This window comes from Schistocerca americana, chromosome 6 (assembly GCF_021461395.2).
Source record: "Schistocerca americana isolate TAMUIC-IGC-003095 chromosome 6, iqSchAmer2.1, whole genome shotgun sequence".
Lineage (NCBI taxonomy): Eukaryota > Metazoa > Arthropoda > Insecta > Orthoptera > Acrididae > Schistocerca > Schistocerca americana.
Genome location: NC_060124.1, coordinates 575859604 through 575873670, shown reverse-complemented (window position 1 = coordinate 575873670; position 14067 = coordinate 575859604). Strand labels below are relative to the sequence as shown.

Genomic DNA, 14067 nt, shown 5'->3' with positions numbered 1-14067 from the left:
AAATTAACAGCCTAGAGAGCAATTGCTTATGTGATAATGAAAGCCACAACTACGACACACGTAAAGATCATAGACAGCTCAGGAATAACTTAACGAAAATGCCCACATTATATAAATCTCCCGTAAGTTTTAGACAATAGGTTTTATGTATTTCCTCATGCTGTATTGTTATTGATATTTCTTTGTGTATGTAGAATTGAATTAACTCTCTTCTTTTTTCCTAAGATAAATGATAGACCAAATCAAATAATGGAAAATCCAGAACAGAAAATGACAATATTATGAAAAGGATAGATTGCTACTTGCCATATAGCAGAGATGTTGAATCGCAGATAGGCACAACAAAAACTAAACATATAAGCTTTTGGCCAGAAGGCCTTCTTCAAAAACAGACAACATACACACACATCTTCACTGGAACACAGCTCACACGCATGACCACTGTCTCTGGCTACCGGGGATAGGCTCTACTCTGGCCACAACAGCCAGAGATGGTGGTCACATATGCGAGAGCTGGGTTTCTGTGAATGTGGATAGATGTATGTATGTTGTCAATTTCGGAAGAAGGCCTCCTGGCTGGAAGCTTGTGTGTTTAGTAGGCTTTTTGTTGTGCCTGTCTGCGACTCGACATCTCTGCTAAATGTTGAGTAGCAGTCTCTCCTTTTCATAATAAGTGGCAGACCATTTGCTGAGAACAAATAATGTTTCTGAATATTTCATTTCTGCATTTCCCATTGTTGTAGCTATGTTTGCCTTGATTATGATTGATAGATCATCAGGAAAGCTTATCAGTCGAAGGTGGAAGGTCATTTACATATAACAAGAACAGGAGTGATCCCAGAAATTTACCCTGTGGCATTCCAGTAACAATGTGTCCTCACTCAGATGGAGATTCCTCACGACAGCTGTATGAGTTATTTAACACGACCCTTTGCTTCCTATCAATTAAATATGAAATTAAACATTTATTTATTCTACTTAGAAAGTCAAAGAGTTTACGTTTCTCAAACAGAATGTTGTGATTTGCAGGTAGTTAAATGCTGTGGACAGAGCACAACAAATTCCAGCCAGATTTTGTTAAATGCTGTGGACAGAGCACTACAAATTCCAGCCAGATTTTTTCATAAATCGTCAGCAAAATGGTAGACTGCATGTTCAATGGATATGCCCTCCTGGAGTACAAACTGCGAGTGACTCCTATTTGCAAATATTCTTAACCATTCTTAAATGCATACCCTTTTTCCAAATTTTTTGAGAAATAAGTTAATAATGTAACAGGTCAACAGTTATTAAAACCTGCCTTACTGTCTTCTCATAGAGGTGTCTAATAATGGCATAGTTTAGCGTATCTAGAAAGATACCCTGTGAATGAGGTGCATTAAATATATATGACTGAGTATAGCAGGTATACCTGAAGAATATGCTTTTAATATTTTGTTTGAAATGTTAGCAATCCACTGAGAATTTTTACTTTTAAGAGACTTAATTATTTACCCAATTTCTCTGGAAGAAACTTGAGTAACCTCTGACTGGAAGCTTGTGGTACTGATTGTTGCATATACTGCAATGCTTTACCTTTTGGCCTGGCTGTACCTAAACTCCCAGTTATATTTAGTCTTCAATTTCTAAATATGCTTGCTAGATGTATGGAATCATTTAATATTTCATCATTATTATCTTTAAATATTGCAGTGTCTCATTCCTTGACAGACTTTCTGGCTTTTCTTCTTATTTCATTTTAATTTCAGAGTTAAAAATCTGATATTATCCGCAAGACCTTTGGTTTCATCTTATAATTTTTCTCAATAAAGAACAATACCTTCAACAATAGTCTAGATCAGGGCTAGCAGCAGTTACTGCTCAAAATGGTTCAAATGGCTCTGAGCACTATGGGACTTAACTTCTGAGGTCATCAGTCCCCTAGAACTTAGAACTACTTAAACCTAACTAACCTAAGGACATCACACACATCCATGCCCGAGGCAGGATAGGCTGGGACCGAAGAGAAGAGATTAAATTTATAATCTTCATTGTAACAATTCTTTTACTTCTTTGACTATGTCAAATTATGAGATTGTGGTTCGGTTGGGATGTGACAATTTGGTTGCAATGTGACTGGCAAAGGCAATGAATGTGAAAACAAACACCTGGTTATGGTGACAGACAGCTTAGCCCAAAGCCTAGGTTCAGTTGGAACACAACAGTTTGACTCACAAAATTAAATGAATAATCTTTGTTGTCAATTTTTTTCTTCTGAATATGCCACAAATTATGCATTTGTGGTTAGGTTGGGATTTAATACCATGGCGTAAATTAAATTAATAATCTTGGTTGTCAAAATATATGCCCATTTTTTCCAATATGTTATGATTTCAGAGGCTGTGATATACTGACGTGATATTGTGACAATATCCTTCAACACAAGTCATCTGCTCGCTGCTCTCTCACCAGCTGCATAGACCCTGCAGCTGACACACCCTCTTTTCTTCCTAGCACACCTCGCGGCAAGTGCTGAAAACACTGCTGCACAGAACATGTAAGTACACCCCTGGCCCTGGTCTAGAGTTTTACCATACTTTTCATAATTTGAAAGCAGCTGCACATCTGTACTTATTCTCTCCATATGGCACTTTGTTCAATGATACTTCAATGTCTTCTCATCCACAGTTCCTATGACCGACCACTGGTACCGTAAGTCACGATTTTCATTGGGACACAGCTGTGAAGGGCACAGACAAATTTACTTAGAAATGTGTTGAACCTGGAATTTGCATCCATTACTTAATCCTAGCTGATGCTTTTGTAGTTTCCTTCTGAAAGTTTGTGGTGTGATTTCATTAACTATTCCTTTGGCTTTCCTAGTTGATAGACAATTTGGAGTTGTTATGTTGTCTACAATAGTTAATTGATATTGAAATCTTAAAGTTTAACATGGTTTCAATTTTTTTGACTATTTCTGAAAATTTCCCAGTGGGAACCTGCAAAGAGTAATAACTTCACGCCTTCCTAGAGCATTTATGTATAATAAGATTACGAACTTCACTGAAGTTAATAGTCATCAACTGAAACAAACACAGATAGTGATCAGACAGAAGATATAATTATTAACTAAAGTGAAAGCCAAGGGTGTGGACTATCTCCTGCCGTTTTTAATATTTACACTGACTTTATTCTTCATAAATGGAATTGTACAGTAAAGAAAGGAATTAAGATAGCAAATGATGAGAACATGAATATTATATAATTATTTTGTAAATAAAACCGCCTTCTCTTGCTGCAACTTAAATTATTTTTCCCAGACACATTTCGCCTTTTTGTTACTCTAAGGCATCTTCATCTTCAATGGGATCTATAACGGTACAGTTTCATTATTGTTAGATTCTCAAACAGTTCACTTTGCATTTTCTTACGTAAATAACTAATTGCTTACAGTTCGCTGGGATGTGAGTTTCCTCTCATCTGGTCCGGAGATTGCACAACCACATTATTTCCAAAATATAAGCACAATTTTGTATTCCGAACTTTTTCACACTGTTCAGGATGTTTCTTTTTCTTTTTTTCTTAGGTTAAGTTTGTGTGTGCGCACGGAGGGGTTGCTTGTTTGAGTTCAAGAGCACTGAATATGAATGTAATAACTTTTTGAGTGTGGTTGAAACTTTTGGTTTCAATGTTCTGTGGAGGGGTTCATGGACAAGTGAGTGAAAAGTGTTGGGCATCATCATCATCATCATCATCATCATCATCATCAACTACTACTACTACTACTACTACTACTACTATGATATTAATCCTCTTCAGGAGCATTATCCCATTATTTAATGAATTATTTGGCGAGTGTACTTTATCATTCAACAGGGTTTTTCTTTCTGCTTTGGTTTTCTGCATGTGGTAATTTCCTTGCAGTGTTGGGTGGTGTTTTTTATCATTGATTCTAATTATTTCCACATCTTCTCCAGTGGTTGATTTGCGGTTATGTTCTCTTAGGTGTTCTGCAAATGTGAAGGGTTTTGTCCCATACTTCCAGGCTATCATGTTTTCTTTGTGTCTGACATCAAATGTTTCCTCTGTTTGTCCTATGTACCTGCCTTCACAAGTGCCACACTGTAGTTGACATACCTGCTTTCTGGTACATGTCTGTTTTTTGTCAGTTTTGGGATGTATTTTTGTATAGAACTGTCTTCTGTATGTGCTATGTTTATTCCCTGCCATTTGAAAATGTTGGTGATTTTATGTGTGAGTTTGTGTTTGTATGTCATTGTATACCATCTTGTGGTTTTTTCCCCCATCTTTTTCTGATTGTTCTGTATGGTTGTTATGGTACTGAGTGTTTGTGTTTGGTTCTGGTGTGGTGGTCTGCAAACTCTCACATAAAATCAATATTTGAAAAGACAGGGAATAAACATAACATACACAAGAGAGGGTTTTGTATAAAAATATGCCCCAAAACTTACAAAAAACAGACACAAATACCAGAAAGCAGGTATATATCAACTACTGTGTATCACTTTTGAAGCGAGGTGCATACGACAAACTGGTAGAAAGTTTGATGTCAGACACAAAGAACACATGAGAGTCTGAAAGTATGGGACAAACCACTTCACATTAGCAGAACACCTAAGAGAACATAACCGTGCAAACCAACCACTGGAGAAGCAAAAACAATTAGAATCAACAATAAAAAAAACACTTAACCATGCAGGGGAAATTACCACGTAGAGAAAACCAAAGCAGAAAGAAAACCCCTGTTGAATGATCGAGTACACATGCCAAACAATTCACTGTTTACACTTATAGATAAAATAATGGAATAACGTTCCTAAAGAAGACTAATATTATCATTATCATAATAACAATATCACCCAACACTTTTCACTCACTTGTCCATGAACTACTCCACAGAACATTGCAACCAAAACAGCTATTACATTGGGCTGTCGGGTGTTCTGCCGGATATCAGCGCCATACTTGCACGATATTTCGGTCACGTAGCTCTTAACCTTCATCAGGTGCGACCTGCGATGTCTCACGTCGCACCTGATGAAGGTTACGAGCTACGTGACCTAAATATCATGCAAGTATGGCGCTGATATCAGGCAGAACACCCGACAACCCGAGATGTCATTAGATCGCCGGGAAAGCCTGAAGAGTTACAGCTATTACATTCATATTGAATGCTCTACAACTCAAAGCACCCCCCCCCCCCTCTCTCACTAGTTAGTTTTAAACGTATACTTTGTTTGTTAGGTTGGCAACATACAGGTAAACAAAACAAAAAGGAGGAAATACATAAAGAAGTTACGATGTTCACAATGATGATGATGATGATTAGTGTTTTAGGGCGCACAACAACGAGGTTATCAGCGCCCGACGATGTTCACATTTTTAAAATCATTGTTCGAACAAATAGCTATAACTAGTGGCAAAAAGAACAACAGTACACCACAAAAAAGGAGAAACACGGTGAACAGTGTGAGAAAGTTAGGAACACAAAATTGTGGTTATGTTTCGGAAATAAAGTGGTAGTGTGATCTCCAGACCAGATGAGACGAAGTGCAGAGCCCAGCAAATTAAGTAATCTTTAAATATGTCTGCTTGTGTCTGTATGTGTGGATGGATATGTGCGTGTGTGCGAGTGTATACCTGTCCTTTTTTCCCCCTAAGGTAAGTCTTTCCGCTCCCGGGATTGGAATGACTCCTTACCCTCCCCCTTAAAACCCACTTCCTTTCGTCTTCCCCTCTCCTTCCCTCTTTCCTGATGAGGCAACAGTTTGTTGCGAAAGCTTGAATTTTGTGTGTATGTTTGTGTTTGTTTGTGTGTCTATCGACCTGCCAGCGCTTTTGTTCGGTAAGTCACCTCATCTTTGTTTTTATATATAATTTTTCCCACGTGGAATGTTTCCTTCCATTATATTAAGTAATTACTTATTTACATAAGAAAATGCAAAGTGAACGGTTTGATAATCTAAAAACAACATAACTGTATCATTATAGAGCTCACTGAAAGTGCCTTAGAGCAAGAAAAAGGCTAAACGTGTCTGGCAAAAATAAATTAAGCTGCAGCAAGAAAAGGCAGTTTTACTTACAAAACAAGTAATTCTGTGCTTGCTGCGGCAGATGACCACGCAAACAAACCTGTTACATGAATAGTTTTGACAACTGACTGACCAGTCGTTTTGTTCTTCAGTCAGTTTTTTTAGTTTTTTCGGTTAAATGAGAAAGGTCTCTGCGGCCACGTCACCTGCATGTACATTTTTCACTCACTGTCCGGATGTGAGTAGTTTCACTCAATGTGAGAAAATCTAATGACAAGTCTTTGATGAATATGTCTCTTATAGCAATGTTTTCACACAGACTCTGGGTCTGAGAGATTTCACTACATGGATCACATGGAACGCACACACAATCTGACATGGCTAAATTCAATTTTTATTTAATGGACATCATCACACCTTTATGGTAAAATGAAATGCAAACATTTGCTCAATTTGTTCCTTTCTTCTTCACGTATACTTAAGGGAACTTTAATGCTCAACTTTGTACCCCTAACAATACATCAATTCAATTAGTTATATGTTAGTTTGCATCCTGAACCACAGCAATACAATAATCAATTTTAACTGATGAAAAGAAGTAGTCTATTGAGTACATAATTAAACTGATATGTATAACTCTTTATTTTAACTTCAACAACGTGGGAAAAGACAGATTGCCACTTACTGTAAAGAAAACATGTTGCAGACCGGCACAATTAAAAGGCACTTACATAAAGCTTTTGGTCACAGCCTTCATCAGTAAAAGAGAGACAGAATGCATTCCAACCTGAGTTGCTGGAGTTGGCGCAAGCGCGCGCGTGTGTCCTTTACTGATGAAACCTGCAGCCAAAAGTTGTACTTAAGTGTCTTAACTGTGCATGTCTGTTAACTTCATGTGTCTTCTTTATAGTAAGTAGCAATCTATCTTTTCCTACATTGTTGATACTCCTGCCTGGAGCTACATAGTTGATATTCCTACCAGGTCTTTCCATCGTCTGATATTATTTTAACTTTGGTGTATATCACGGTGTCTTCACATAACTCCGAGGTAGAGATAGCCTCTGGAGATGTGTGTGCCCTGGTTGTATGCCACTACTTTCGTTCAACTGATGAAAGTACTACAGACTGGTTTCACTCAAAAGAATGACTGGATAGCTCAGTCAGCTGACACAATAAAGAGTGGTTTTAGTTAAAAGATTGAATACGAGGGGAGCAGGGTCGAAAAATTCCTAGCCCAACAAAGAATGACAAATTTCATAATATCAATTTATTTTTTGTCTACATGAGACTGGTGCGAGTGAGAGAATGATGTTGGACTGGCTTTCTTTCTGTCGAGAGGTTTGTTCTGAGTATGCTAATTATAGAGAGAAGTTGGATAGGCCAGGTGTGGTTGTTCATATTGATGAGTCTCAGTTCGATACGATGAAGTATGGGAGGGGCAGTTTCCAGATTGGTTTGTGGGTATGGGGAGCTGTTATTTCAGGTGTTGGGTATGCTGATTGTGTTTTTACGGCTTTGGAGGGCCATAGTAATGGGAAATTGGTGCATTTTAATCAAGAATATATTGAGGGGAACTATATAGTTTCTGATGGATTTTTGTCTACATGGGTTTGGGAAAGTGAGGTTATGAGCTTTTAGTTGTTAAATCTCATTTAGATGAGTACTGCTGGCAGATGAGCATCCCTGGGGATAATTGTATTTTTCACATTTTATGAGGGCTGTGGGTAGGACGCACAGGTCGAGGGTGATGAGTTATGGGGGTTGTGTTTGCATTAATGTTTGGGGCAGAGGGGGTACTGGTTGTGAAGTTAATGGGGTGGTTTATGGGTGGTGGGACTGTTTGATGATTATGTTGTAGAGGACCAGTTGGTGGCAGTTTTGTCGTTTTGTAAGGCTTGACTGATTTTGGTTAATTTTGTGTTTTTTATTTGTTGTCGGTTTTTTCAGGGATGTGTGATGTGCGTGGTTTGGGGTTTGCTTAAGTGTGTTTAGGAGCTTTTTTTTTGTTGTGTGTTCTTTTTGTGTGTAAAGGGGGGGGGGGGAGACAACCTAGATCACATCACTGCATTCTGTAAGTAATTTTTATTTGGTGTTTATTTTATAGTATCTGTGATGTTTTGTGTGTTTATGGTAGGTTGACTGTGTTTTATTTGATGTAGTGATGTCATTTTTGGGCTGTTGAGACGTTAGGGTTTGGGTCCTATTCTTCATAGTTGCAGGTGTTGGGTTTTTGGTACTGACAGCTGCAGTTGCACTATATAGGTCAAGTAAAATGTCCGATTCCATTTTTCGTAGTTGTATGTGTTAATCACTCAGTATCAAAAGTTGCAGTTGCACTGTATAAGTCAAGGGAAATGTCCGATTACATTTTTCGCAATTGTGGATGTTGGTTTTTGGTATTGACAACAGGTCAAGGGAAATATCTCATCCCTGTGGTTTTTGTTAGTGTAGTAGACTGCTGTAATTTTTTTTTTTAATCATTCAGGGTTTTTTTTTGTGTGAGACATGCTTACCAATTTGTGTATGTAGTTACATATTGGATATGCTGAAAGTAGCTGTTTCCGCCATACTGACTGTTGTGTGTCAAAGCAGAAAAGTGAAATCTGATACTTCCATATGGCCAAACAAACAATGGAAAATCCTGGATGTTGGTCATGTGTGTGCAGTTGTGCCTATCTGCAACTTTAACAAAAACACGAAGATATTGGCGATGAGAAGGTCATCCACGTGTTAAGTCCATAGGGTCAGTGTGTAACAGCCAGTGGCTTGTGATGATTTAGGCTACTTTCCTCCAGGTATACTCTCGCATGCACTTGGCATGACAGGAGACAATTTACAGACTGCAGAAAAGGGTCGTAAGGATAATAACGGCAAGTGGTTGCATCGGAATCTTTAAAAACCAGATCTCATTACTATATTAAATACATTCAACTATAAGCCTGCTGTGCATTTCAGAAACACACTAATAACTTGGTCCCAAACAGTTCTGCACATAATCATGGAACAGCAAAACAGTACAGTTTGGCTTCACATTCACCAACGAAACCGAAACTAAGGAATTAATATGTAGTAACTGAAGGATTCAGACTATTTCCCTTTTCTTAACTAATGAGATACTGAATCATATCTGAGGGGAATTTATGGCACACCTTACTAAAACAACAAACTGATTGATAGACCTATACTCAGCCATTAAGGAATAAACAGTTTGATAATAGGGGGAGGTACTGGGAGGAGGGGAGGGAGGGGGCAGGAGGGCCTTCACAGGGAAGCCAAGACTCATATGGATGTATGTTGAAGCTGTTACAAACAGGTGAAGAGACTTTCACATGATAAGGCTAGTACAGGAAGTGTCATCAACTATGGATTTGGTCTCGAGGGAGCAGCGGTTGCAGCACAACAATGTTTAGCATAATGTAAACTGTCTATTAGTAAATGACATTTTATTATTAGGGTCATGTTCAGAGGCTATTTTTGATAAAATTAGCTATATGGCAATGTAATTTAATTTGACTAAATCCTCCAGGATTGTGAGAGATGGTACCACTGGCAGAGTCACCATACTCATCAACTACAGTAACAGTCCACTGGTGCACATTTACTAATCGCAATTCATTTTCCTTTAATTTTTGTTTTTCGTCGAATCAGAAGAGAAATGCCCAGTTGGTACTTTTTTTTTATTAAAATTAGTACACTAAACAGAGCAAAATTTTCACTTACTGCAGGAACAGCATTTATTGTCATAATCAAATCATTCTCAAGTCCATCAGAAAGCTCTGGAGCAAACTGCCAAGTTCTGATATTCTGAAATGTTATGGTACCATTATTGTCATTCCAGCCTAAAATATTCCTTCCGTGATACTCCCTGAAAATATTTGAAATGTCATAATTCACCAAAACATTAACCAGCTTATACATTATAAAAGATACCTGCAAGCCATGTTCAGAACCTACCTGAATACATAAGGTCCAATTTCTTTTAGTATTGGTTTAATGGATTGATTCTTTGCATATTCCTCAGAATTGGTTACATTGAACATATAGAACTCCATATACAAATCTACTGGCAATTTTATCCACTTATCATAAGTCAAGGAACCTTCCCTTAGAACCATTGCCTATGGGGAAAAATAATGGTGAAAACATACTCTCTGCAACAGCTAGCAGTTTCTGCATTTGCATAGAATACTTACAGAACTCAGAACACTGTCAACTATCATGTTCATGAAGCCACCAATAAAAAGTCCTACGACTAAAAGGCCTCCTCCAATGCCAAACACCAAAATTTTTTTTGTTTTCACTGTGCACGAGCAGCAACCCATGTTTTTGTAATTTAAATGGCTTTATTTCCTGAAACAAGAAATGATTCATTATTAGTGCTAAAAAACGGATACATATTTATATTTAGGCCTAATAATTCTGAAAACTGTGGGCGTTTGTGTAGTTTCTTATAGTTAGGCCTATATTAACACAGCTAACTGTACCTGGCAATGGATGGACACCCGTTCCCTGGCACAACAGAGACTGGTATCTTACTATAAAACAGCTCTCGTTGAGTCCTACTACTTACCAGGCAGCAGTTCCCCAATGCTATCTCACGTCAACATGCATTTTCGTTTATTAAATGCTGGGCTCTGGAGCAATCAATTATTTCACATTACTACTTTGGGCTGAAACTACAGAAGCACTTCTCGACAAATCACACGGTATTAACAAAGACAGCACTCTAAACACGATCAATAAAAAGGAACAGGAATCTTAGCATTCAAACCGATTTATTTCGGGCGTCAACAATGATTTTGTTTTTAGAATCACAATTTGCAACTTTTCACGGGCGGTACGAGATAGTCGATTACATTTTCATGTTTTTCTACATTCCATGCACTCTTTCCCTGCAAAGCTTGTACCACCACAACAGCACTGATATCACCATCTATTATCTATTATCTAACAATCGCATCACATGCTAGGGCCCAACGTCCATAAAATGTCAACAGCTTTCGATCTTTAGATCGATTTCTATACAGTCCAGCATCGATTAGAAAGTTATCATAAGGACGAAACGTATTAAATGCAGTGCAATGAAATAAACGTGTCGATTAGAATGACATAAATGAAGATGCAATAAAATGAAAAGATATCAATGCAGCCCGTTCACATAGGCTAAACTTGCAATGTATTTAACATGCAGTGACAGCACTAAATGCACTGAAATGAAACGAACGTATCGATGAGAATTACATAAATGAAGATGCAATGAAACGAAAAGATATCACAGCAAACCGTTCAAATAGGCTGAACTGGCAATAGAATTAACATGTAATGACAGCTGAAAGGGGCTTGCATGGAAAGGCCGAACAACTGCGAGAACTCGACGTAGTGACGTCAACAAGAAGCGGCGAAAGTCATTCATTTAAGTACACAGAAATCATATTGCGTGTTACTAAGTTGTGTTTGCGTGAGTTTAATGCAATATAATATACTTTTATGCAGTTTCAGCTTCATTACGGCTGTGAACTGTTGCGTACCAAAATATAATGGAAATTACACAGCAGAAAACAAAGTTCATGTCTTCAAATTTACTAACGACGATCTAATAAGACATACGAGGCTCCATTCAATTCCATATCAGGATATCGTAGTTACTAATTATTCAGTAGTAAGTTTTATTCTGAAGGTAGTTTAGTAATGCATATTTTACTTTGTGGTGTATTATTGTCTGCCGTATCACTTGGCTTGAATATATTATGACTAATGTAGTTCGTTGCTCATTTTTGAGGTGTGTTGCGGGAAATCATAGCTTGATTCAAATGACCTGCAGGCTTTTTTTCTATCTCTCCAGCCTACCTATCTTCAGCTGCAGGAAACCCAGAAGAGCGACCGCAAGAGAAAAGGATAACGTTGGAGGGAGGAAGCAGTATTGTTGGAAAGCCTGAAGATTAGTGTTTCCAGCCATAATGAGTATTTAAAAAGAATTTCACATAAAAACCTTGAGGAACTGAAACATAAAACAAACGCAATATCTTTCCAGAAGAATTCGGTGAAAATAGTGGAAGAATAGTGAATTATTCTTGGGAGTATCGATCTATCTGTGAGTTTCCACTATGTAGTGATTGGTAATCATTTGAAAGTGGAGGTCTGTTCAAAATGAGTTTCGTTAAACAAAGTTCTTGTCACAGAAAATGGTGTGAATGCAACTGACTATGATGTGCACACCTCAGTGTTTTTGTATGAAAATATTATTTGGAAATTTGTGAATGTTTTACTAAACAACTACTGTACTTTTAGAAATTCTCCATTTTCCTAACAGTCCATATGGTTGAAAATGACGCATTTTTTCAAAGACGATAGCAGCCTTGTTTATAAATGTGCTAATCACATTGTATATGTTATGCACGAAATTAATCAGAGTTACGCATTCTTGATTGTTTTTGCCTCATTTCCATATGAAGATCTATACATGTTTTCTCTGTTAACTGATCTCATTCAACTATCAACTCAGAACTCGCTAATTTTACAAGACACACAATTATTTTGGTGTTAGCTGCTTTATATTACGATCACTGTTTGGCTATGAAGTCACAGTACCGTTGTTTGGCCTTCTCTCTACGTGGTGCCATCAGCACACTAGTGTTGACAATACTAGTTTGTCAACTTTCATTATACTGAAGCGACGCCACAATATCAATAACACTGACAAAAATGCTAGTTGACGATATGGTTTTACATTACCTGGACCAGACAGACTATATAGAAGAAAGAAGATTTCAAGATGTCAGTCAATGCAACTGTGAGTCTAGTACGTTTGTCCAAAAGTTGTCCCAGTAACTGAAAAATCTAAAGCAGTTGCAAGACTTGCAATCTCTATGAAAACAACCACTGTCATCAGAAGAAACTTCAACAGACTCTCTAAGAACCTCACAAGCAGCAACACCAACAGCTACTACAACAACTCTTAGCATCAGCACCAATCACCCAGCAGCAGGAGACAGTTAAACACGCTCATTTAGAAGGAACATGAGGCAATCAAATCACCTGATCGATTTTTTATTGCCAAAGCAGCAGCAACAACAATTTCAAATGAGTAGCATTTAAACTGAAGGTGTGTGATACTGTAGATATCCCTACAAATTCAGTAATGAAGACCTTTTTCCAACATGTTCACTCCCTATGTAATAAAGCTGAAGATTTAAATTTACTAACAATACATGAATTAGAAGATATTTCTGTAATGTGTCTTTCAGAGCACTGGCTTAACGAGATCTTAATAAAATTTGTCTACCTACAAAATGTTCCTGTGAATGACTACTATTGTCAGTTGGATAATCACTGTGGGGGAGTAGCCATATTCGCCTTGGACATTCTAGAAGTTACTCATATAAGTTATATTACCCACCAGAATTGTGAGAAAGACTTTGAGATGGCAGTGATAAAGTTTTCAGAATTAAATTTCGTAATATCCTCAGTGAACCATTCCCCATTAGGAAAGTTTGAGGTATTTAAAAAAAATGGACTGCTTCTTAAATAAAGTACGAGAGGATGTGATCTTATAGTTAGACTTTCTCAGTAAATGTAAATAGAGAGCTGCTCGAGTCAAGCTCATCAAATCAAGTAATCTTAATGTTACAGTAAACCTTGCAATGAGAATCACACCAACCAAACAGCCTTGGATCAAATGCTGACTGATAAAAAAAAATTTCAGTGCTCTCAAAAGTATTCTGTATGGGATTCAGTGACCACAAAGCTTTAAAATGACCACCACCATTGATGGAAGACAGTCAAACAACAACATACTTAAGGTCAAATTTAGGATCTTCAGACAGGAAAGCACCAACGGCCTTGCCACAGTGGTAACACCAGTTCCTGTCAGATCACAGAAGTTAAGCACTACCAGGCTGGGCTAGCACTTGAATGGGTGACCATCCAGTCTGCCGAGCGTTCTTGGCAAGCAGGGTCCACTCAGCCCTTGTGAGGGAAACTGAGGAGCTACTTGATTGAGGAGTAGTAGCTCCGGTCTCATAAACTGACATACGGC

The 14067-nt window shown here is 37.8% G+C and overlaps 1 protein-coding gene and 1 long non-coding RNA gene across 4 annotated transcripts in view; one reads left to right on the top strand and one right to left on the bottom strand.

Moving 5' to 3' along the window:
* The window catches only part of LOC124619404 (protein croquemort-like), a 145521-nt gene that overhangs the window by 97129 nt on the left and 34325 nt on the right, over window positions 1-14067 (bottom strand). For 2 of the 3 annotated variants that reach the window (XM_047145761.1, XM_047145763.1), the window contains exons 2-4: window positions 10226-10382; window positions 9987-10150; window positions 9753-9897 (exon numbers count right to left, since the gene is read on the bottom strand). In XM_047145761.1, the coding sequence (XP_047001717.1) occupies window positions 9753-9897; window positions 9987-10150; window positions 10226-10354 (438 nt within the window). In that variant the 5' untranslated portion in view covers window positions 10355-10382. Of the gene's footprint in view, window positions 1-9752; window positions 9898-9986; window positions 10151-10225; window positions 10383-10602; window positions 11019-14067 lie in introns of those variants that run through there. The other variant, XM_047145760.1, reaches the window with a different exon arrangement.
* Window positions 11092-12308, top strand: LOC124619405. Its single transcript, XR_006980075.1, has 3 exons — window positions 11092-11449; window positions 11526-11691; window positions 11875-12308. It is a non-coding gene; the product is annotated as an uncharacterized LOC124619405 (long non-coding RNA).